Consider the following 25,760-nt stretch of genomic DNA (forward strand, 5'->3'; position numbering starts at 1 on the left):
TTTCATAATCATATTCTTCGAGTTTTAATCTCCATCGGATTAATCTTGATCCGGGATCATTCACATTAAATAACCAGATTAATGGTTTGTGGTCGGTTACGATTTTAAATTTCGTACCGTATATGTATGGCCTAAAATGTTTTACAGCCCATACAATTGCTAGTAATTCCTTCTCTGTTGTATTGTAATTCTGCTCCGCTCGCGATAAAACTCTGCTGGCGTAAGCAATTGGTCGGTCATTACCTACTTTTCCTTGTGACAATACTGCTCCGATTGCATAGTCGGAAGCATCGGTGGTCACTATGAATTCTTGATTGAAATCTGGATACGTTAGCACTGGCGCAGTCATTAATTTTTCTTTTAATATTTCGAAAGCATTTTGCTGTTCCATTGTCCACTCGAATTTTTCCGTTTTCTTTGTTAATTTCGTTAGTGGCTTGGCTATTTTTGAAAAATCTTCTATGAATTTTCTGTAGTATCCGGCTAGTCCTATGAAAGATTGTATATCTTTTACTTTCTTCGGCGTCGGAAATTCTTTTATCGCGGTTAGCTTTGACGGGTCCGGAGATATTCCATTCTCCGAAATAATGTGACCTAGATAAATTACTTCTTTGCGCAAAAACTCGCATTTATCTGGTTGCAATTTTAGATTATTTTCTCGGAGTCTCTGTAGTACTTCCTTGAGTCTTCTATTGTGGTCCTCTAGGCTCGATCCGTATATGACGATGTCGTCTAAATAAACTAGACATTTAAGTCCTTGCATTCCTGTTAGAATTGAATTCATCAATCTCTGGAATGTTGCTGGCGCATTTTTCAATCCAAACGGCATTCTATTAAATTCATAGTGTCCATAGGGCGTTGAAAAAGCTGTCTTTTGTTTATCTTGCTCAGCCATCGGTATCTGGTGATATCCTGACGCTAAGTCTAGTGTAGTAAAATATTTAGCGTTTCCTAGCTGGTCCAGTATATCGGTGATATTGGGCAGTGGAAATGAATCGCCTATTGTTAAATCGTTTAGCTTCCGAAAATCTACTACTACTCGGAGCTTAGGTTTTCCGGATGCGTCGGCCTTTTTTGGTACCACCAATAAGGGTGCGTTCCATTGACTCGCGCTTGTTCGGATTATGCCATTTTTTAGCATTTCTTGCACTTGTTTATTTACTTCCGTTTTGTGCTTCTCGGGAAGACGATACGGTCTCGTGTTCACCGGCGAGGTGTTTATCTCGTGCTCTACTGTCGCGGTGCACGTCAGTGGTTCTCCGTCCAACTGAAATGTATCGTAATATTCTTCGCATATCCGTAGGAGTGCCTGTTTTTCTTCCGTATTTAAATGTTGCGTGCGTAGTAGTTGTCATATTTGTCCGTGTCTCGAGTTAGTATACTTAAAATTTTTTCTTGTTTCCACCGTATGTATTTTAGACTCGATCTCGCGTTCTATGTTTTCGAGGGTGACGTTCGGCGTCTGTATCTCGACTTCCATATCGGTTGTATTTATAATACTAACGGGACACGTGTAATCTTTAGGTTCTACTAAGCAGTTTCCAAGGTAAATTCCTGGAGCTGTTTCTTCTGCTCGTACTATTCCTATTCGATTTTGATTTGTTGTCGCTTTTACGATGGTCTCGCTGCGCGGTTTTAGAATCGTTTTGTTAAGCGAATGGAATTTTAGTACGGCGTTTCCTATTTTTAATTGACTTTTATTATAATCGCAAGATACCGAATGTTGTCGAAGGAAATCAATTCCTAGTATTCCTTCATATTCGATCGGAATGTCGTCCTTTACCACGTAAAATGCATGTTTTACCTTATGGTTTCCTATCTTGATTGTGGCGTACATTTTTCCGATGGTATGTATTTTATGTCCGGTTATACCAGTGAGCGCGATTTTATCTTCGTGTATCAATGCGTCGTCTTTTAAATGTTTCAATTTTATTAGTGAGATGGTCGATCCTGAATCGTACAACATCTGTATTTTTTCGTTTTTCGCTTGTCGCATTGGTAATGTTATTAGCAATAAGTCCGTCTTTTTCTTTACGCGTGGCATATCTTTAATATGCGTAACGCGATACTCAGATGCAGGTCGCGGTTGTCTCTTTCTCGCTTCCTCCTGCTCGTCTTCGCTGCTGCTACTTGCGCTATCGGCGTTTCTGTTTTGTTGTCGCGGTTTCTTTCGAACGCGTATATTTTCGTCGCGCGTTTTTTGCTGATTTCCGACTTTTAGTTTATTTGTATTGTTTTTCGGTTTCCCTTTTAGACTCCAGCATTCGTCGCGGCTGTGTCCTGTTCTTTTGCAATGCGAGCAGTATTTACTTATCGCGTTTATTCGCGAGGGTTTTTCCGGCTTCGGGAGCGCGTATCGGCTGCTACGGCAATCGCGTCCGAAATGTCCGTTTTTCCGCATTTAAAGCATTGCGGTGTCGGATTTCGACTATTTCGCGAGTAACTAAATTCGGTTTTATTTTTATTAGCAAAACCACTTGTTCTCGCTGTTCCCGGTCTGAGTTTTTCTTCGGCGCTCGCGTCCGTTATCGCTTCTTGGAGCGTCGTATATCGCTGCGCGCGTACGAGCACTTGTAATTCGTCGTGTAACCCGATTTGGAAATTTATTAATGCCTGCGCTTGGATTGTCTGTTGAATCGTGCGTTTTGATAATGCGGAATGCGGAGGTTCCGTCGAACTCGGGGATCATCATTCTCGCTTCCTTTAACGGTAGATAATTCGGGGCGACGCTTCGTCGATTTCTGATATCGCGTCCCGTTCGCCCATATCCTTTACGCGAGCAATATCTCTAACAACCGCGAGTGTCAAAACGAGTATCAATAATTATTATAAAATTAAATAGCCACGCAGTCGGCAGAAATATATACGAAGAAGCGAGAGGCGAGTCTCGAGACCGAAACTCGACTCTAGACACGCGCACGTTAAGATATCCGTTATCGTGATACGCGACGCGAGCGAAAGTGCGGGAACATTGTAATCAAGTCACAAATAAAATAGATATTAATATATTTATTTAACTGAAAAGGTGTCATTTTAAACAAACAACAACAAGTGAAGTTCTCAGGTGGAGCCCGAATTCCCAAATTCCTTCCGGCAAACGATCCCAACTACCGTGCCTCTCCGGAGACACAACACGTGGATTTATTCGTAAAAGTTCGATAAGTAGTACAATTTGTGAGTAAAAAAAAGTTTGCTAGTTACTCGTTGTATCATACGGAAATATTATTTATTGAGTCGTATGAGGGCAACGAATCTCTACATACAAGGTAAAAGTCAGTGAGTGAGTGATTGAATGAGTGAGAGAGAGAGAGAGAGAGAGAGAGAGAGAGAGAGAGAGAGAGAATGTTTAGGTGAGTGTATACGCGTATACGTTCTCTCTCATACATACACTTCATCGCATGTAGCAAATAGTTGATCGCAGCGAGCGCCTTACGTAATCACCAGCATGGGACGGTGAGTTGCGCCACTCCTGCCTGCCTTGCGTACGCGGCCCGTAATTCGTTAACTATTTTGGCTTATAATTTAAAAACTAAGCCTCGGAAAAAATTTTAGCAAAGGAAAAATTGTCTTAGAATAGTGTCAAGTATATGACATTGCAAGGACAGAAGGTTGTTTTGAATCACCCTGTATACACTTATGACAAAAATTTGAATACGGGTATACATAGCGCATAACGCGCCGTATAGCAGTAAGCGAATGAACTATAATCTCAATATTAGTTACAAAAGGACTTTATTTGGAAGATCATAGGATGTCTTCAAAATTACGTCTTTGGCTAATCTTAGAAATGAGGTCTTTTAAACGTCAATTATTAGTCGCCGACATTATAGACCAAAAATAGATATCGTTATTACCTATGATGTTACTCTGTTACTTGGGCTGTTACATTACATATTACTCCCATGTTACATAGCAATTATATTCTGGTGTTATATTGCATAAATAAAAGACATTTATATAATCTCAATATAAATTAGGTATAACAAATGTTACATTACATGTTATACCCATGTTATATAGTAGTTATATTCGAGTGGCCTTCACTTGGACACAGTACAATTGGACACGGTGCAAATGGACATGTTACAAATGGACACGAGATTGTGCACACGGTTCAATTGGACACAGTGCATTTGGACACAGTAATTTTTGATACAGTAGCTTTTGGACACATAAGAAAATACGCATCGTTTACTTGGACACCGCTCAATTGGACACTGTTCATTTGGACACCGTTCGTTTGGACACAGAAAGATGCGCACCGTTCATTTGGACACCGTTCGTTTGGACACCGTTATTTGCCCACCGTTCGTTTGGACACCGTTCATTTGCCCACCGTTCGTTTGGACACCGTTCATTTGTACACAGAAACATGCGCACTGTTTGTTTGAATATGTAACAGATGGAGAGAAATAAAAATCATTTTGGGAAAATATAATCAGTATTCTTATAACACTTTATACTGGTAAATCTATGTAAAATATGAAATCGTGAAAAGGAGATACATTTGAAGATTATAATATCTGTCAAAATAAAATATATTCATACTTATATATCTCTGATACTGATGTCATTAATTTTACATTGCTTTTAACACTTTGTTTAGCCTTTCGCATATTTGGATGTCATGCATGGATACAGTGGGTTCCGCCCCCCCTGCGGGGGGGCTCCACTTCCGGAAGATATAACCTAACCCAAACCTATTTCTTATTTAAAACAAAAATTTGGTGTGGATTACGTCGTATAACTTAAATCAAATTTTGGTGTCCAAACGAACGGTGTCCAAACGAACGGTGGGCAAATGAACGGTGTCCAAACGAACGGTGGGCAAATGAACGGTGTCCAAACGAACGGTGGGCAAATGAACGGTGTCCAAACGAACGGTGGGCAAATGAACGGTGTCCAATTGAGCGGTGTCCAAGTAAACGATGCGTATTTTCTTATGTGTCCAAAAGCTACTGTATCCAAAATTACTGTGTCCAAATGCACTGTGTCCAATTGAACCGTGTGCACAATCTCGTGTCCATTTGTAACGTGTCCATTTGCACCGTGTCCAATTGTACTGTGTCCAAGTGCACCACTCCCGTTATATTCTATGTTTGCTGGGAACAAATTATTACATAATATTTTAAGAAAAAAATTGTAAAAAGAATTTAAATTTATTCATCGAATTGCATAAATATCGTTTATATTATTGTTGTAAAAAATAAGTATAATAGTCGTAAAAATAGGATTTTTAAAGATTTTATCATTAATCTTTCGAGAAAAAAATATATATATGTATAATTGATAATAAAATAGATCCAACAAACTATAGAGGAATAACTCTGCTAAGCTCAGTAATAAAATTACTAACGAAAATATTAATAGAAAAAATCAACGACATACTCATCTGTAAAGAGCAACATTAAGACTTTTGACCAAGCAGGTCAATAGTAGACGCCATTTTCATCCTACGGCAACTGATTGAAAAATCAATTGAATATAATAAGCCACTGTTCCTGTTTTGTTAACTTAAAATATTTAATAGGGTGCGCCTTGATGATGTAGTCAGTATTCTGCAAAGACGTAATTTTAATATCAAACTCTTAAAGATTATCAAAGAACTCAATCAGAATAATATAACCAAAATAAAGATCATAGTCAGCGGACTATACCAACGAGAATCCGTATTAGATAGGGAGATAGCTTAAACCCAACGCTTTTTAACATTATCATGGATGAAATTATCAAAAAGGTGAAGGAAATGAGCGCTGGATACGAGATGGGGAATCGACACATTAAAATACTATGCTATGCTGACGATATCACCTTAATAGCTGAAGATGAAGACTGACAGCCCAAAGCTTCAATATGATGGTTTCGATCGAAAAAACACAATCTATGGTCATCTCCAAAGAATTAGGTGTAAAGTAGTTGCTAACGACAAAACTATTGATCAAGTCATGAGATTTAAGTACTTGGGAGTAGAAATGTCAAGCGACAGGAATCTAATAGATAAAGCCAGAGGCAAATAAAGCAAGCCAAATAAAGCCCACGCAAATAAAGCAAATATTCGGTTATCTAAAAGATATCATATGGAGAAAAATATGAACATTGAAAGCAAAATTCGAATATGTAAGACTTGCATCAGACCAATACTAACTTATGCAGCGGAAACGCGAGCCAATATACATCCAAAACAAAAAGGATAATGAGGACTGCGAAGATGAAGATTGTCAGATTGATACAAGAAGTCATTGTCCTATCATAAGAAGAAGAAAAAGAAGAGGAAGAGAAAGAGGAAGAGGAGGAGGAGGAGAAAGAGGAGGAGGAAGAAGAGGAGGAAGAGGAGGAGGAAGAGGAGGAGGAAGAGGAGGAGGAGGAGGAAGAGGAAGAGAAGGAGGAGGGGAGGGGAGGGGAGGGGGGAGAGGAAGAGGAGGCGGATGATGAGGGGGTGAAGGGGGAAGGGGAGGAGGAAGGGGAAGAGGAGAAGGAGGAAGAAGAAGGGAGAGAAGCAGGAGGAAGGGGAAGAAGAGGAGGAGGATAAGGAGGGAGAGGATGAGGGAGAGGTGGAGGAGGAGGAGGAGGAGGAAAAGGGAAAGGAGGAGGAAGAGGAGGAGGAAGAGGAAAAGGTGGAAGAGGAAGAGGAAGAAGAGGAAAAGGAAGAAGAAGAAGAAGATAATAAAATACAATAAAAGTCATCTAGAGCAAATAAAGCTTGCAACATATAACTTTTCTAACATCTCTAACATTTCATATAATGATTATTAGAATCAATAATTATATCGATGAGTAACCGCGAGAAAAAAAGACGCAAAAAGATCAATAACGAATCTTTTTGATCAATCTTCTTTAAGCAAATAGGAATTGTAACGTAGAGAAACAATGTCAGCAAATATCAAATTAAATTTTTAGGAGGAAAACAAAAAGAAAAATCTATAATGAAACTGACGATGACAGTTCAGAGTTTAATTGCAGCAATATTAACAATAATAAAAATTCGGAAAACAAGAATTTCATAAATCAATCAATCAATTACGAAAGAATACACCGAAAAAGGTAAATTGTATAATGTTACATCCTGGCGATTCCACGATTCTTTCCTTCCGCGAAGTGTCGGCAATGATCGTCGATTGGTGAGGCAAACGAAACGCTCAGTAAACAGACCAACGTAAAGGCGAGAAAACCATGTCGGTCTCCTCGAAATAAAGAAAAATCAATAGAATCCGTTAGTAGAAATAGCAAACGAAAAAAAAAATAAAGAAACACCGTCAAGATAATATAAAATTTTCTAACGAAATACCCAACAAACACAGCTGCATCAATAACAACATAAAAAATTTCCAACAAATATTCAATAAACACAGCTGCACCAATAGCAATAAAAATTTTCACAGGAAAACTGGACCTTTTTCTAATCTGAACACGTGCAAGGAATCTTCGAATTAATATCGAACTCACCAATGGACGATTACCATGGGTAAAACGTGAAAAGTAGGAGAAACACCCCGCCTAACGAAGACACTGGCACATTTTTAATTTGCTAAGATTGAAGGATCCCCACTTCTGCGCAAATTCAATTCGTCAAAGTTTTGGAAGATTCCCATTCTTAGAATTAGAATACGCCCTAAAAAGAATAATATAAAAAGATAATTCGCGAACACATCTTTCTTCTTTTTAACTGCAACTCTCAATCCGAGTGTATTTTGCAATCCAAGTACTTCTGCTTTGTGTTGCGACTCGCGGGTTAGCTGAGAAAACCAGTGTTTTGCAGCAGCGTCTCACCACCATTTATCAACCGAAGTTCCGAGCGCAATACGAGACCTAGAGCCAAGGAAAATCGTCGTTTCTTCACTACCACATTAACAGCAAAAAATAAGCTTCAATTATTCAATTATTGTATACATACGCGACTGAAACCTTATTATTTACACTGGCTCCGTAGTGAGAACCAGATCTGTAAAAATATATATATATATCGGCCCATAAATCAAGACCACCGCAGGACCCTAAAGGCGTTGACGCGACCATTCGCGAATCTCACCTTAAGTTAAAAAAATTTAGGAGTAAAATTGACTCACTACACACAAATTCACAACCTAACAAAATTACAACCTCCCCCCTATCCCCTTACCATTTTTCTCCCAGCTATTCTCCAGTATGTTCCTCCGAACCCTTTTCTTCTGAAACTCCCCTAGATTATTCTCGTCATTATCTACAATCCTCTTGAATAATTCACCTCCGTCTTCCCCGTAGCTTTCGAAATCCGACGATTTCGAAAAGGCTATTCAGGAGTTCTGCGAAGAACTACCTGATTTAGAAGCAGATTCATCCTACCAGAACTAAATTGAACTAAACTTAAATCTCCTTTCTCTCTTTCTCCATATTCCTTCCTTCTTACCTCTTTCACATACACAAACATGTTTTATGTCCGTTTGTTTCGCTAATTTAAAACGTTATATATTATATCAACCAGTCAGAACCTAAATTAAACGATAAAATCTTTCCCTGAATGATGTCCTTCGTATTAATGTAACACCCGCGAATTAAAACTCACACACACACACACACACGTACACACTCCCATCCTCAGGAAACCAGTACTATATATATATATATATGTGTGTGTGTGTGTGTGTGTGTGTGTGTGTGTGTGTGTGCGCGCGTGTGTGTGTCAAAGGGCTATTTTGACGACGTTTAAAAAATGAATATTTTATTGCATACATAAGAGTACATTTACTTTCTAACGCATACATTACTTTTATTTTTAACATAAAATGTACTAGTACATATGTATAAGAAATAAATTACCAATTGGCTAGTACAACGACAGTACAAAACTATTTACAATAATATATCATATGATTAATATGACGACACTATTATTTTTTATGAAACGATTATTTTAACGACATTCTATATATCAACTATTTTAAAATACACAAGTAAATTTCAAACACAATAAACGAGTAAAAAAGAATTAATGAAAAAAATATAAAGAATTAACAACACAAAATTACTTTTGATGAAAATTACTTTTAAGTCGATTTTAATTTTAATTATTACAAAACCCAGACAGCACAAAACATCCTCAGGATCATCCTGGATATGTCCAGGACGGTTCAAGATATTTGTAGGATGTTTTAAGATATTATTATAAATATATTTATAAAAATTTAATATGCATATATAATTATTTTTAGTTGTGTGGGCTATTTAATATAATTTAGAAATCTTAAGTATTATAATAAGTATTAATGTCCTATAAATGTCCACTGGATAACCTCTGGATGTCTGTAAGATATATCTGCCCTGTGTATTATATTGGATGTCTTGGGTTTCCAGAGGACATATACATGTGCAATTAATTGTTAACATTAATTTCGTTTAATATTAATAATTGAATTTGATGCGCACATTTTCATATATCCAAAATTATTATTTATTTAATATTTCATGAAAAATGTTACTGTTCGCAACATTCCAAAAACTTTACAAACAATAGTATTCAACCGCTAGTTCGTTTGTTTACCGCTATGCGACACGCGAACTCGTATTTGAGATTTGGTCATGAGAATTATATAAAGCTTGCAAAGAGCAACTGACAGGAAATTACAAATGTAATTATTTTCTATCAGTTCAATTTCTGATGCAATCCCAACATAGGGAATTCAGATATTGGATTGTTTAGAAAATATTACACAACTCACACCCGGGAGCTAAACCTAAAATATTCATGTACAGCACGAAAGCCTTAAATATTAAAGAACGGTGAACTATTTTTAATATTAGATTTTTAATATTGGCAGTAAATAACAAAACATAATTTTAATTTATATTTAAATTTTAAAATTTGCTCCTTGAAACATACGAAAAATATCCCTAACATATCCTATAAAAATCCTTAGGATGTTCCACAGGATCTCCCTGGATTCTCCAGAGGTTAATATACGGCTATCATTTACTCTTCCCCAGGACATCCAGAGGAGATCTGAGGATTACAATGGGATATCCTGAGGATATCCTACATGTATGTTCTGGATGCCCTTTGGACATCCTAAGGACATCCTTGTGCTGTTTGGAAACTATATTATAAAAAACGACATCTGACGATTGGAAAGAGATAAATCCTGAACTAGTAAAGCCATTTCAGTTATAAAGGATAAACTTCATTATTGCTTCAACAAATATTGAATAATATAAGTTCATAGATAAATGATGATCATTCCATTATAGATTACATACAGTGCTCGGATTTAGTTGCACATTTCGGCCCGATTCCGTGGCTCACGCCTATTGCCCCCCACTCACCGCTCGTACGTTAGCGACGAGTCGCCAGATATGCGTAACTAAGGACCGCGACGCTTTGTCTCAGGAGCGTTCGTATATAAGAATGCCCAAATATAATAATAAAACAATACTTCTCTATAATTAAAAGTTTTTCTTTAATATTTTATATCAATGAAATATAAAATATTGAAGAAAACTTTTAGAATTTTGATAATTTTCGCGGTGCATTTAAAAAGATATTGTCTTATTTATTATATTTGGGCATTCTTACATATGAACGCTCCTGAGACAAAGCGTCGCGCTCCTTAGTTACGCGTATCTGGCGTCTCGTCGCTAACGCACGAACGGTGAGTGGGGGGCAATAGGCGTGAGCCACGGAATCGGGCCGAAATGTGCAACTAAATCCGAGCACTGGATTACAAAATTATATGTACAGAGACTTTAATATTGAACTCTAGTTTAAAAGATTTTTCGTGCTTTGTAATGGATTACTTATTTATGTGCAATAATATACATATATGAAAGAGAGATACACATATATAGTACATATAATAATATATAAAAACAACATGCTCTTTATAAAAGTGTGATATATTAAAGCACTGTCTTTCATGATTTATTCAATAACTGAAAATCAATATACAAATGTCATTTCAATATTCTAATACATCAACAATACAAAGTTATTATAATTTCAACTATTAGTGACAATTAATGAATTAGCATTCCATTACATATAACAAAATTCTGTTAGCGGAGACTATAATATTAAAGTCCCGTTCGAAAAATTCTCGTGCTTTGTAATGGATTTCTTCTTGGTATTTGACATACGCAGATCTGTGTGTGCTTTGCCAATTAATATTCATTTATTACTATTGCCTGTTGAAATCAAAATAAACATATATAATATTAATAGACAGCAAGACATTAAGATTTTCTTCTTTGTAAAGGAATCATACTTATATATGCAATTATCATCATCATGATTTTGTTTTTCCTTAAATTCAATTTAGTCTCTTCTTTTAAATTCAATAAGTAAAACATACAAAACTTAAACATACTTTTTCATAATGTAGTTACAAAATTATTTCAATAGTATTCACTCCATAGACAAATTTATTATTTCCAATGTACAAATTTCACTATAAATAAAAAAGATCAAATATATAAGCAATATGCAAATGTCATTTCAATCTTCTAATACTATCACCAATACAAAGTTCTTATTATTTCAATTATCAATATAAATGAGTGTTGATCACTCTACTACAGGTCACAAGATTCTATTAGCGGAGACTATAATATTGAACTCTCGCTTAAAAGATTCCCGTGCTTTGTAATAGATTCCTTTTTAACATTCGGTGCACGCTGGATCTGTGTGTGGTTTCCAAATTAATATCTGTTATTGTTACCTGCTAAAATAAAAATAAATGATAAGATATGATATTAATACATACGAATTTGAAACATTTTCCTTTGTATAATAATCTTACCTGTATAATTGTTATTACCACAATTCAATCCTTTTTCAATTTAATAGAAAACACACAATATTTATTGTGGTGGTTGCGTGGATTGTGTTCGAAGATAGGATGTCGATCGAAAGGTAGAATGCGTGGTCTATGTATCGACAATAAATATATTCTCCTGATTATATATGTACAAGTGTTAAATTTTGTGTGGCCCTGAAAAGGGCCGATTGCGTCGCGTTTAGCGACTCCTACGCGTGGCGAGGTTTTCTCGCCACGAGATGTGTGGTGTGGTTCGAGTCCACTTCAAGGGTCCTTGCCCGGTTGTGCCCCTGGGCTTCGCCGGTGTGGAAACCGCTCGCCGGATACTTGTGGATGCCCTGTGATACGCTGCCTCTGTTTGCGTGGCCGTCGTCCTGGTGGTGGCCTCCCAGTCGGAGTCGGAGGACTGCGTGGCCCGCTCCTGTTTGTGCGGTTGCCGGTGTTGCGTGCCGCGATGTACCAGGCTGCGACGATCCGTCTGGGTGGCCCGCTCCTGCTTGTCGCCTCTTTTTGCGTCGCTCCTGGGAGGTGTCAGCGGCGGTGGTGTCAGGAGTGCTGGCACCGTTGCTGGATAGGAGGGTGATGTATACCTCCTCAGTCGGATGTCCCAGGTAGCGAGCAGGCTTCTTGGAGGACGTGTGAAGTTGGCGGCCGGTATCTCCAGCGGCTCCAGCTTCCAGGGCAGTAATGACCACTGTACCCGCTTGGCTGGTGGTTCGCTAGTTCGCTGTGTGCCCTCCTGGTCCGCTCTCTGCCGTAGGTCGGCCCCTGGTGAACGGGGCGGCAGCGGTCGTGAAGGCGAACCTGTTAGGGCGCTGTTTAACAGCTTTTTTGACGCTCTAAGCGTATATCAAAAGAGTCGTGCTCACGTATCTGTTGCTTGCGCTCTCGAAAGCGTGAGCAGACTGTCTTGCCTTGTCGCTTCGCTACCTTATATACTGTTGTTGATGGTATTCTGATAGCGAGATTTTGGTTTGCCCAATTCGCCGCCTCGCGGTTAGGTATTTGACTACCTGCTCTGTTATGCACGTGCTTATCCCGTGCTCTTCGTCCTGTGCGCGGCACGTGCTCAGCGCGTGGTCTTCGTCCTGCGCGCGGCACGTGCTTAGCGCGCGGTTCTTGTTGTGCGCGTGGCACGTGATTAGCGCGTGGACCTTTATTTCCCGCGAGTATTTCGCGCGCCTTATATGGCATGCGTTTCTACCTGGTGGTGGATTATCCGCCACAGGACCCCCTTGGTTGTGGTGAAGTCCCTTTACTGGTCAATGTTGAATCTGACCGGTGGTCGTATTGGTCTTCCGGATCGGGTGTATCCCTTTTTTATTGGCTGTTTCTGTTCTTGCGTTGTTGGCGTTGCTGGCGATGTTGGCGTTGTTGGCGATGTTAGCGTTGTTGGCGATGTTAGCGTTGTTGGCGATGTTAGCGTTGTTGGCGATGTTGGCGTTGGTTCTTCTTCTAGGACGTATGCTGGTTTCAGTCTGTCTATTGATATGTTGACTGGTTTTCCGTTGACCTTGATCTTGTATGTCTTCTCATTTCTTTGCAGTACTTCGTACGGTCCGTCGTATGGCTGTTGTAGCGCTCCGGTTGGGGCGTCATGGCGTACGAAGACTTGTGGTGTCGTTGCCATGTCCTTGAATATGAATACTGCTTTCTGTCCGTGCCTTTTTATTACGGGTCTTAACTGTTGCATAGTTTTGCGTAGTTTCTCAACTACTGTGTCTGATTGTTGCTCTCTCTCCTGTCCCTGTTGTTCCCATAGGAATTGTCCAGGGAGCCGGATTGTTTCTCCGTAAACCATTTCGGCGGGGGTTGCCTGCAGGTCTTCCTTCCATGCGGCTCTAATGCCTAGTAGTATTGTTGGTAGTACCTCCGTCCATGAGGTGGTTTGATAGCATTTGATTGCGCCCTTCAATTGTCTGTGTAAGCGCTCGACCATTCCGTTGGCTGCCGGGTGGTATGCTGTTGTCCTTATGTGCGTCGTACCGGTTAGCTGTGTTAGTTGTTTGAATAAATCTGCTTCAAATTGTCGGCCCTGATCCGTTGTAATTTTTGCTGGTGTGCCGTAGCGTGTGATCCATTCTGTGTATAAGTGTTGTGCAACTGTTTCTGCGGTTATGTCTCGTATTGGGATGGCTTCTGGCCATCTCGAAAATCGGTCTATGATGGTTAGGCAATATCGGTATCCCTTCGAAATTGGTAGAGGTCCTACAATGTCCATATGTATATGTTGGAATCTCTGTGTGGGATTTAGGAAGTTTCCCAACGGTGTTTGATTATGCCTTGAGATTTTTGCTTTTTGGCATGGTATGCATGCTTGTGCCCATCTTGTGCAGTCTTTTTGTGCTTGTGGCCATACGTATCGTTGTGTGATGAGTTTTACTGTTGCCTTTCTTCCTGGGTGTGCCAGGTTATGTAGTGACAGGAAGATTTGTCGCCGTAGTGCTTCTGGTACGTATGGTCGTGTGATTGGCGTTTCCGTGTCACAATACAATCCGGTTATTGTTCCGGGAAGAGGTATCTTTGTTAGTTTTAATCCTTTCTTTGCTTTCAGGATCTTTTGTAACTCTGGGTCTTCCTCTTGTGCTCGAGCGAGTGCTTCGTAGTTTACTGCCTTTTCTACAGCTTCTACGCGAGAAAGAGAATCTGCCACGACGTTTTCTTTTCCGGAGACGTGTCGAATGTCGGTTGTAAATTGTCCGATCAATTCGAGGTGTCTGGCTTGTCGTGGTGAGCTGCGCAGTGGATCTTGTCTGAAGGCGAACGTAATCGGTTTATGGTCCGTGTATACTGTGAATGTTCGTCCTTCCAGCAAGTGTCTATAATGTTTTACAGCAACGTAGATCGCTAGTAGCTCTCGATCATACGGGCTATACTGCTTTTGTGCGTTGTTAAGTTTTTTACTTAGAAACGCGAGTGGCTGCCATTGTCCGTCTACTCGTTGTTGGACTACAGCTCCGATTGCGGTGTCTGAGGCGTCTGTTGTTACCGCTAATTCTGCTGCTGGATCTGGATGTGCTAGTAGTGTTGCTCGAGCTAAGCTGTTTTTACAGCTGGTGAATGCTTCTTCTAGTTCTGTCGTCCATGTGATAGGTGTTTTTCCTTTCTTCTTTGGACCTTTCAGCACGTCGTTGAGGGTTGCCTGTTCTTTAGCAGCCCCGGGGATAAAACGTCTATAAAAGTTTATTATCCCCAAGAACTGGCGCATTTGTTTAATGCTGCTAGGTTTTGGAAAGTTTCTTATGGCTTCTACTTTTTCAGGAAGTGGCCTAGTACCTTCTTGTGACACGAGGTATCCGAGAAACTTTACTTGTTTTGCCTCGAAAACACATTTGGCTGGATTTATTTTGATCCCGTATGTATCTAATCTGGTAAAAACTTCTCTCAAATGTTTACTGTGTTCCTCTTTTGTTTTTGAGGCTATCAGTATGTCGTCTATGTAGGCATAACAGTAATCCAGTCCGTGCAGGATTTCGTTTATAAAACGTTGGAATGTTTGTGCAGCGTTTCTCAATCCGAATGGCATGTATATAAATTCGTAGAGTCCGAATGGTGTTGCTATTGCCGTTTTTACGATATCGGCGGGGTGTACCGGGATCTGGTTGTATGCCCGTACTAGATCGATTGTTGTGAAGATCTGTTTCTGATGCAGCGTTTGCGCGAAGTCCTCTATGTGCGGAATTGGGTAGCTGTCTGGAATCGTTCTTGCGTTTAGTTTGCGGTAGTCTCCGCATGGTCTCCAGTTATTCTCTTTCTTTGGCACCATGTGTAGCGGTGATGCCCAAGGACTTTTTGATGGTCTTATAATTCCCTCTTGTAGCAAGAGGTCGAACTCCGCTTTTGCTGCCTGTAATTTATCGGGTGCCAATCTGCGTGGTCGGCTTGCTTCCGGCTGTCCTGGTGTTGTCGCTATATGGTGCTCTGTATTATGTTTTGCTATCTTCTGCGCTCCTGCGGGCTGTGTGATTCCCGGAAACTCTGCTATTATACGGTGGTAGAGTGTTTCCTCTTTCACAACTTTTATCGAGGTGACTTCGCTGTATTTTGCCGTTCCTGGCGTGGCCAGTCCGGTTTTCCCGTCTATTAATTTTCGGTTCTTGACGTCTGGTAATAGGTGATATTGAGCCAGAAAGTCTGAGCCGATGATTGGTTGTGCTACGTCTGCTACCGTGAAGCGCCATGGAAATGCTCGTCTCAATCCCAGGTTTGGTTGCAGGGTTATCATGCCGTACGTTATGATCCTCGTGCCGTTTGCTGCGAATAGATCGAATGGCTGTCTCTGCTGATTTCCCTGCCTAAACCTGCGTGGATAGACGCTTATGTCGGAGCCTGTATCTATCAGAAATGTTATTTTTGATTTCTGGTCTTTTATGTACAGGCGGCGAGGTTCTGTGTCGCCGTCATTGGCCGCCCTCAATGACTGCTTTCCTCGTTTTTTGGCTGTTTGTACGTGCATGGTTGAGTGCATTTGCGTGCCTCTGCTCCAAAGCGTTTGTGATAATAGCATATGCCCTCTTGTTTCGGTGTTCTTTGATAATTTCGGCTCCTGCTTCTTGAGCGTTCTCTCGTGCTGCCTCGGGTGTTCCTTTGCTTCATGAACCTTGTCATCTGTGTCGTGAGTGCTGCGACCTGCTTTGTCAGCATTTCTATCTGTGCTGTCCATGGGTTGGCTGCTTGTGTTGCTGCCGTTTGCTGTCCGATTGCCGCCACGAGTGTCCGGTTGCTGACCTCGTGTATTCGGTCTGCTTGCTCTGCTACGCTGCTCAGTTCGTCCTCCGTTCGTGTAGCTAGTATTGCTTGCATTTGTGGAGGCAATCGCCCTAGCCACAAGGTCCTTAGCAGCTCGTCTGATACCGTCGTTCCGGCCAAGGTAGTCAGATGTCGTAGAAACTGCGACGGTTTCCTGTCGCCTAGTTCTTCGTGCTCAAGGAGTTGCTTTATCTTTTGCGCCTGTGAATCTGTTAGGCGCTGTATGAGGGCCTTCTTGATGGCCTCGTATCTGCGAGTTGCTGGTGGTTCGCTAGTTCGCTGTGTGCCCTCCTGGTCCGCTCTCTGCCGTAGGTCGGCCCCTGGTGAACGGGGCGGCAGCGGTCGTGAAGGCGAACCTGTTAGGGCGCTGTTTAACAGCTTTTTTGACGCTCTAAGCGTATATCAAAAGAGTCGTGCTCACGTATCTGTTGCTTGCGCTCTCGAAAGCGTGAGCAGACTGTCTTGCCTTGTCGCTTCGCTACCTTATATACTGTTGTTGATGGTATTCTGATAGCGAGATTTTGGTTTGCCCAATTCGCCGCCTCGCGGTTAGGTATTTGACTACCTGCTCTGTTATGCACGTGCTTATCCCGTGCTCTTCGTCCTGTGCGCGGCACGTGCTCAGCGCGTGGTCTTCGTCCTGCGCGCGGCACGTGCTTAGCGCGCGGTTCTTGTTGTGCGCGTGGCACGTGATTAGCGCGTGGACCTTTATTTCCCGCGAGTATTTCGCGCGCCTTATATGGCATGCGTTTCTACCTGGTGGTGGATTATCCGCCACATTTATATTATTATTTCATAATGTAGTTGCACAATCCCAGTATCGCTGATGTACTTCATTATTGCTTCAACAGATATTGCAAGTTGATGAATAAGCGTTGATCATTCCATTACAGATCACAAGATTCTATTAGCGGAGACTATAATATTGAACTCTCGCTTAAAAGATTCTCGTGCTTTGTAATAGATTGCTTCTTGATATTCAATGCAAGCTGGATCTATGTGTCGTTTGCAAATTATTTTATACATTATTGTCGTCTGCTAAAATCAAAATAAACATGATGTAATATTAATAGATATGACTTTAAATCATTTTTCTTTGTACAACAATCTTACTCATATAACTGTCATCATCACAATTCAGTCTTTTTTTCAATTTAATAGAAAACACAATACTTAAAAATATTGTGAATTATGAAAATATAATAAAATTACTCACTTTTAATTATAATGTGCCTTGTTGCAAAATTTTTAGAATTTGTTGTACATTCCTATAATACCCAAACACTTTCACGAACAAAATGTTTATTCAATGACACTTCAGTAAGATTAGAAAATCTAAAATGCTTACAGATATATATTTTGAAAAACTATCAAAATGATAACTAGATATAAATTTAATAACAGAAAGAAACACGCGAGGTTAAAATAACTGTCATGTACCTTGTTGCAACATTTAAGAATTTGTTGTACATTCTTATGGTACCCAAACACTTCCACGCAAAAAATGCTTATTCAATGACGCTTCAGTAAGATCAGAAAATCTAAAAAACTTATAAATATATATTTTGAAACTATAAATGCGATCACACAAAATATAAATATAGAGAGAAACACGCGAGGTTAAGATAACTGTCATGTATGCAGTAGGTAATATAAGCTACTCTACGGTTGGAAAAAAACTACAGATATATGTTCTGAAACACTGCATTAATCAATTATGATAAGAAAACTTTATAATTTTTTAACCTCATTGACCAACCACCAAAATATTATTCAGCATCTATATCGACTAATTTCTTATCGACTGCAGTCATAGAAAAAAGCATTATTAGGATATTTTTATTATTTATATATAGATTTATTTTTTGCATAAATTAAAATACATTATTCAGAAAGAGCTCCGGCGATAATAGATAACTTCGGTTTAAAACACGGCAACCGCTAAAGAAACCAATGTCGTTCAATGACTGCATTTTTTCCATACTTTGTATTGTTGAAATTATGGCATTAAAGTGTTAAAAGTTGTATATTTATGATTCTTAAAACATGATAGCGCGACAAAATTTTTTACATTATAAATTTTTACATTTTACATTATATTTTTTACACACGCTTCTCGCTCATCTCTGAGCGTCTCTAACAAGTTTCGGGCGATCTCGTCGAGGTCGACTCCCGAACATATTGGTCCTTCGAGCCGGATAGAAGCGTGTGTGGAGGATAAGTTCGCTAGTTGACATTCAGTGCCATACACGATGTCGGAGCACGTTGCACATCAGCAGCAGCTGTAGCGCACGATTGAACGCGCTCTCGAGAACTTCAAAAAAATCGGTAGGAGCAATCTCACACCAGCTAAGGTGCGGTCCAGGATCTCAACACTCAAAGATTACTGGATTAAACTTTCCAATGGACACGCAGAGGTGTCACGGAAAGTCTCGGAAGCAATCCGGTCGTCTTTCAGCTACTTCAAGGACAATCATTACGACGCGATTCAAACAGCCTATGAGAACGCTCTGGACCACATGGCGGAAATCTTAGAGGAAATGGAGCCGATCGTGAGTCAAAATCCGTCTCTTTCCTCGACGAGGCTGCACGCGGAAACGTCCGCGTTCTCTCTCTGCATCTTCCCTCCATTAAATTGCCTCCGTTTAACGGCAATTTCGACAAATGGGAACAATTTCGCGATCGCTTTACGACGCTAATTCGTGAAAATTCTGATCTAAATGATTTTGCTCGCATGCATTTCTTATCATCTTGTCTAAAAGGTCGTGCGTTAGTATGTATAGCGAATATTTCTGTAACCGCCGCTAATTTTGAAATCGCATGGAAGGCTTTGACTTCGCGGTACAAAAGCAAACGACGGTCGATAAACACACATCTTTCGACATTGCTTAACTTATCAACGATAACACGCGAGTCGGCTTCCGAGTTGCTAACATTATGTGACAAAGTTAATATTGCGGTAGCGTCGTTAAAAAATCTGAATCGAAAGCCGGAGGAACTCTGGAACGATATTCTCGTTTACCTTATCGTGCAAAACTTAGATCCGGTAACGCGAAAATGGAACGTGAAAGCAAGCGATACCGACGCTCCACCGGCCTACGAAGATTTTCTTCGTTTTCTACAATTTCGTACTCGCGCGCTCGAAGAATATGTGACAACCGCAAGTCCCAAGAACACTACTAAACCCGTTGCAGCCTCGCGCGTACATTCCGCCACCGCATCCGCTAGCACCCAGACTCTGTGTCCGGTGTGCAAAGCTTGACATTTTCTTAACGTGTGCCCTGCGTTCGTGAGTAAGAATGCGAGTCAAAGGCAAGAATTCGTTAAGCAGCATAAACGTTGCTTCAATTGCTTAAGCGCGCCGCATTCAGCACAGGAATGTCGGAGTAAATATTCATGTCGGGTTTGCCACAAAAAACATCATTCGATGCTACACTTTGACTCGGATTCTGGCTCAAATTCCTCGAGAACTATTATGTCGGATTGCTCGTCGTCTCAACCGTCCGGTTTGACACCGGAAATAAATTCTCTGATCACCCGTCTTATTAGCGACGGCCTGGGTAACGGTGTGCTGTCCGTCTGGTCGCACCGCTGTCGTTCGAGCTCTCGATCAGGGCTCGGAAATGACATTCATATCGGAAAGTTTAGCGCAACTCTTGCGCGTGAAACGCATTCGCATGCCGATCTCCGTTTCCGCCGTCGGCGGGATTCACGCAGGGACATTTCAACACGCGACTCACATATTCATTTCTCCTCGCAATTCTCTCGTCCCGTCGCTTTCTACCACGGCGCTCATTATAAAATCGTTGACGTCTTATACTCCGAAACAGAACGTGGACATTTCGTCACTCTCTTATCTTTCTGATTTGCCGCGAGCAGACGCGGATCCGACGAGTCCCGATCCTATCAATATCATTATCGGAGCGGACCTCTACAACGATATAATTCTCGACGGTGTTCGCAAAGGAAGCGTCGGACAACCCATCGCTCAGAATTCCGTCCTCGGATGCATAATTTCGGGACCTATAGCGTTATCAACGACGAATAATTCCTTGTCGTCGACAATTCTCTCCGGAAACTGCGCTCTCAATCGCGTTTCGACTCATCATATTGTCGGTTCTCCTCTCGAAGAGGAACTTCGTCGCTTCTGGGAGGTCGAAGAACTCCCACGACAAATTCATCTCACACCGCAAGAACAGCAGTGTGAAGAGCATTTTAGCTTAACGCATTCTCGCGAGTCCGACGGACGGTATGTCGTGCGGCTACCATTCAAAAGGCGTCCTCCGATTGTAATCGGAAGTTCAAGACATTGCGCGGAAAAATTACTCATATCATCACTTCGCAGATTTCGCGATAAACCGGAAGTCGCGAAAGAATATGGCGAATTCATGTCCGATTATCAACGACTTGGGCATATGCAGCCCGCGCCGACAGCTCAAAGTCAAATCGAACAATCTGTTTATCTCCCACATCACGGGGTGATCCGGGAAAGCAGCTCAACCACGCGTCTTCGCGTAGTTTTCAACGCATCGAGCGTTACTTCTAACGGCATGTCGTTAAATAATCATTTAAACGTCGGGCCGAAATTACAAACCGACCTCATGTCGGTCATCCTACAATGGCGTAGATACAAATACGTCTATTCATCCGACATTGCAAAAATATATCGCCAAATTTTAATCGATCCTCGCGATATAGATTATCAACGGATCCTTTGAAAGTCATCGCTGTCGGAACCGCTCATCGATTATCAATTACTAACGGTTACGTATGGAATGTCATGTGCTCCGTTTTTGGCACTTCGCGTCTTAAAACAACTCGTCATCGATGAAGGTCAGCGCTTTCCGCTCGCAGTTCCTATCCTGAGCGATAATATTTATGTCGACGACTTACTCTTCGGAGCTGACGATCCCTTTCGAATTCGGCAAGCGCGTGATCAATTAAACTCTATGTTAAAGCGTGGCGGATTCGTATTACGGAAATGGGCGAGCAACTCGCCCTCTCTTCTCGAGGACATCGAAATCGCAGATCACGGTTTAGCCACGAACAAACCTCTGGCTGAAGACGAACAAATCAAAATCCTCGGAATCGGGTGGATCCGGCAAACGATATTTTCGAGTTTCGTGTGTCGCTAGCTGATCACGCCCCGGAAACAAAGCGTACGATCTTATCCGCGATCGCAAAACTCTACGATCCGCTTGGGTGGGTCACTCCGGTCACGATTACCGCAAAAATATTTATGCAGCAACTCTGGCGACTTAAAAGCGGTTGGGATGACGCGATTTCCGAGCTACACATCGTCAAATGGAGAGAAATCTATTCTCGGCTTTCATATCTCAATAATTTGCGAATAATACGCTGGATCGGCCGCGGATCGAATACCAGTCACGCCGAAATCCACGGATTTGCGGACGCATCTACACATGCATATGCCGCATGTGTTTATATCAAAATCATTTCGTCATCAGGTCAAATCACGACAACTTTGCTCGTCGGTAAATCAAAGGTCGCGCCATTAAAATCTCTGAGCATACCACGACTCGAATTATCCGCAGCATTATTACTCGCACGACTTGTCGAGTTCGTTCGCGGATCGAACGATTACAAAGATCTTCCGTGCCATTGCTGGACAGATTCCACGATCGTGCTTGCGTGGGTAGTCAGCCTCCTTCGCGATGGAAGACTTTTGTCGCCAATCGCGTTAATGACATTCAGACTCGTCTTCCAGACGTCGAATGGCGGCATGTGCCAACGGAGGACAACCCCGCGGATTGCGCTTCGCGCGGAATATTTGGCGATGAAATTATCAATCGCGAGCTATGGTGGCATGGACCTCCATGGCTGCTCTTCGATTCCGATAAATGGCCGCGTAACAATGAGCGTATTCCTGAGGAAGCGCCTCTCGAAGAAAAGGTTAATTCGCTACAATGTTCTCAACCGCTCTTTAAATGGGACCTCGCTTCTAAATATTCATCGTAGCCAAAGTTAATTCGCGTCACCGCGTATATCAATAAATTCGTAAATAACTGTCGTAGTAATCGCTCTTGTCGTGACACAAGCTCATTGTCGCTATCGCCTTTGTCCTTTCATTCTCCGGCATCACAAAATATTGCGCTTTCTGCATACGACTGTAACAATGCCAGAACTTTCTGGATTAAGAAGATTCAAGCCAACTTATTTCTGACGGAAATAAACGCATTGTCAAAAAATCAGAGCCTCTCGTCGAGAAGTTCACTTCTCTCTCTTAGACCGTTCCTTGACCGGGACGGAGTGGTGCGCGTAGGAGGATGGCTTAATAAAGCTCCTTTACCAGTGTCCGTTCGAAATCCGATCCTCCTTGCGTCACACCCGTTAGTCACACTTATCGTGAATCAAACGCATTTACGAGCGTTACATGCAGGACCGCAACTCACGCTAAATGTTCTGCGCCGCGATTTCTGGATCATTCGCGCTCGCAATATCGTAAAATCTGTCATTCATAAATGTGTTATATGTACTCGCGAACTCCCACACAAATCATGGGAGATCTTCCCGAATCCCGCGTGACAGCGACAGTACGTTGCTTTTTGCATTGCGGCCTAGATTACGCAGGACCCGTGCAAATTCGTGCCTCCGCTGGACGAGGTATTACTTCGCGTAAGGCATATATCGCGTTATTCATCTGCCTTGCGACAAAGGCAATACATTTGGAGTTAGTAAGCGACTACTCCACTCAAGCGTTCTTAAACGCTTACTCTCGATTCTGCGCTCGCTACGGTCTCCCGCAGTCCATGTATTCGGACAACGAGACTACATTCGTTGGGGCGGACCGAGAGTTGACCGTAGCGTATCGGTCTGCGTTACGAGATCCGAATTTTTTTAATCTGACTGCCTCCCATAACGTTTCGTGGAATTTTATTCCCCAGTCTGCTCCGCACTTCGGCGGATTGTGGGAGGCAGGCGTACGGAGCGTCAAAACTCATCTACGCCGAGTGTTAAGGAATCATATACTAACATTCGAAGAATTCTCGACTTTACTATGCAAAATCGAAGCATGTTTGAATTCTAGGCCGATTGCGCCCCTCTCCGATACGCTTGAGGATTACGAGAGTCTAACCCCCGGCCACTTTTTGATCGGATCCGCGCTTACTGTAAACCCGGAACCATCCTTGCTCAATCTTAACGAGAATCGCTTGTCGAGATGGCAACTCGTTCGACACGTTACTGAGCGGTTTTGGAAGTTATGGAGTAACGACTATATCAATACGTTACAGCAACGAGCAAAATGGCGAAAGGTAGAACCGCCGATTGATACCGGGCAACTCGTCCTCCTGCGTAATCCTATGTTACCTCCCTGCAAATGGGAGTTGGGCCGAGTGACACGCTGTCACCCCGGCTCCGACGGCTTCGTACGGGTCATCACCGTAAAGACGGCCACCTCCGAATTCAAAAGACCGATCGTAAAATTGTGCGTTTTACCGGTCAAGAGAGAGGCTACGAGCAATTAGGCACCTCTGCTGCGTTGCGTTTTATGTATTGTAATTCATTAGACTTAAGCACAAAATTGTTAAGAGGCGAGCGTCATTCCGCCAAGGCGGGCGGCAGATCCGCGGTGTTAAATCATATCGCGTTCAGGCCAATCACTCTTGCTTATGTCGTTAAATGGCATGCGCGCCTCTCTTTCAATGTAAATATAGTCTCAATTATTTCGGAACTATCGTTCCAAGGCGGGCGGTATGTTCAAGATTGAAACGTTGAATTTAATCAATAAACAAATCTGAACGGTAAGAGCCGAAATCAAAACACGAACGAGGGTAAACATCGATCAGCCGATCAGCGCGTGATCGCGTGATATTCGAATTGAAAAACTGTGACAAACAGCTGGATCTCGAAGGTTCGACGTCGAAAAAACCCTGTTCTTCCCAATGGCAGAGCGCGAGTTTCCGCGGTCTGTCGATTTAGTCTGCCTGTAACGACGTTTCGAGCCGGTCGACGTTCATCGAGCTCGATCAACTTTCTTTCTCTATTCGCGCTCGTATCGGAGTTACAGTGGCTTACTCGTCTCAGAATCGTTCCGAATTATCTCGCGTCCGATCGCGCACATATTCGCACGGCGGTCAATTCGGGAACATCTCACAAATTAGTCTGTCGCCGACGACGATTCGAGCTGGTCGATAGCAATCGATCATAATTTCTCGTGTCATTATCTCGTGTCGTATTCTCGCTCGTGTCTCGCGGTACTCATAGACCATTCGCGCGACTGTTGTGACTTTCGCTCGTGTAATTTATGCTTGTGTCGTTCGTTCGCGCATTTCTTATCGTTTAATTCGCTCGTGTCGTATGCGCTTTCGTCATTCTTGTTGTAAATTCTCAACCGACCTTCTAGTATACGATCGAGCATCAAACTCAGTGCGAAAGACGCCTCATTGCCTGTATTACTACCTCTATAATTATTGAGTTTGTGATTGTTAATTGTTTGGAGTCCGAGAATCGACGCTCGTTCCCCGCATCGCGAAAGTCCTCTGCCTCGCGCTAAATTCCATCCAGCGTCCGCGTGCAAGATTTCTGTTCTCGCGAGAGTTTCTAGCAAGAAGCTCTTAATCAAGATTTCCAAACTGCGAAATAGGGGCAGTAATTAACAGGACAATTTGAAGATTTCAGTCGGAATCGCGGAATACGTGCCGTCGCTCGCTCCTATTATTCTAAATAAAACGAATAGTTAAAACAATCTGCACTCGAGTCTTTTCTGAACTCTCCTTGTCCTCCAGCGGATGTACGGATTCGCGTTACACACCGCTTCTCGCTCATCTCTGAGCGTCTCTAACAAGTTTTGGGCGATCTCGTTGAGGTCGACTCCCGAACAGTTTGATAAGATTTATGTAATTAAATAATGGCATCAAACGCGATATAAATCGAATATATCGTACATTTAAATACATCATATATTTAAAAATATCATACGTTTAAATACTATACATTATTTTTTTAAATAACAAATAAATATTAATAAATAACGAAGGCTCTAAATATAAACATATTACAATGTGATTAAATAAAAGAGGCTAATAAGAGCCAGATGCAAAGAATTAATACACCATTAATTTATATGGAAAACCAAGTGATTCATATTAATCTTAGATGGACGTTTCGATTCTTTCTTTGGATCCTCTTCAAATATTAATAAATACAAGTAAATATTTAAAAAAAAAGAATAAATCTTAGAAAATTTGTACTTAAAATCTAGTTTTC

General features: G+C 41.6%; 1 protein-coding gene across 1 annotated transcript; it reads left to right on the top strand.

Moving 5' to 3' along the window:
• The first annotated feature begins 23,050 nt into the window (after positions 1–23,050).
• Positions 23,051–24,019, top strand: LOC138939143 (uncharacterized). The gene has a single exon (XM_070306719.1). It carries the CDS (start codon positions 23,051–23,053, stop codon positions 24,017–24,019), a length of 969 nt encoding a protein of 322 aa, XP_070162820.1.
• Positions 24,020–25,760: the final 1,741 nt, after the last annotated feature.

The sequence above is a fragment of the Polyergus mexicanus genome, unplaced genomic scaffold (genome assembly GCF_030449975.1).
Source record: "Polyergus mexicanus isolate NDT 795.1 unplaced genomic scaffold, iyPolMexi1.0 SCAF_1, whole genome shotgun sequence".
In the NCBI taxonomy this organism is placed as follows: Eukaryota; Metazoa; Arthropoda; class Insecta; order Hymenoptera; family Formicidae; genus Polyergus; species Polyergus mexicanus.

Excerpts from the sequence above, each read along its gene's own strand:
- LOC138939143 (XM_070306719.1), top strand. The coding sequence starts at position 23,051 with ATGGGAGATCTTCCCGAATCCCGCGTGACAGCGACAGTACGTTGCTTT.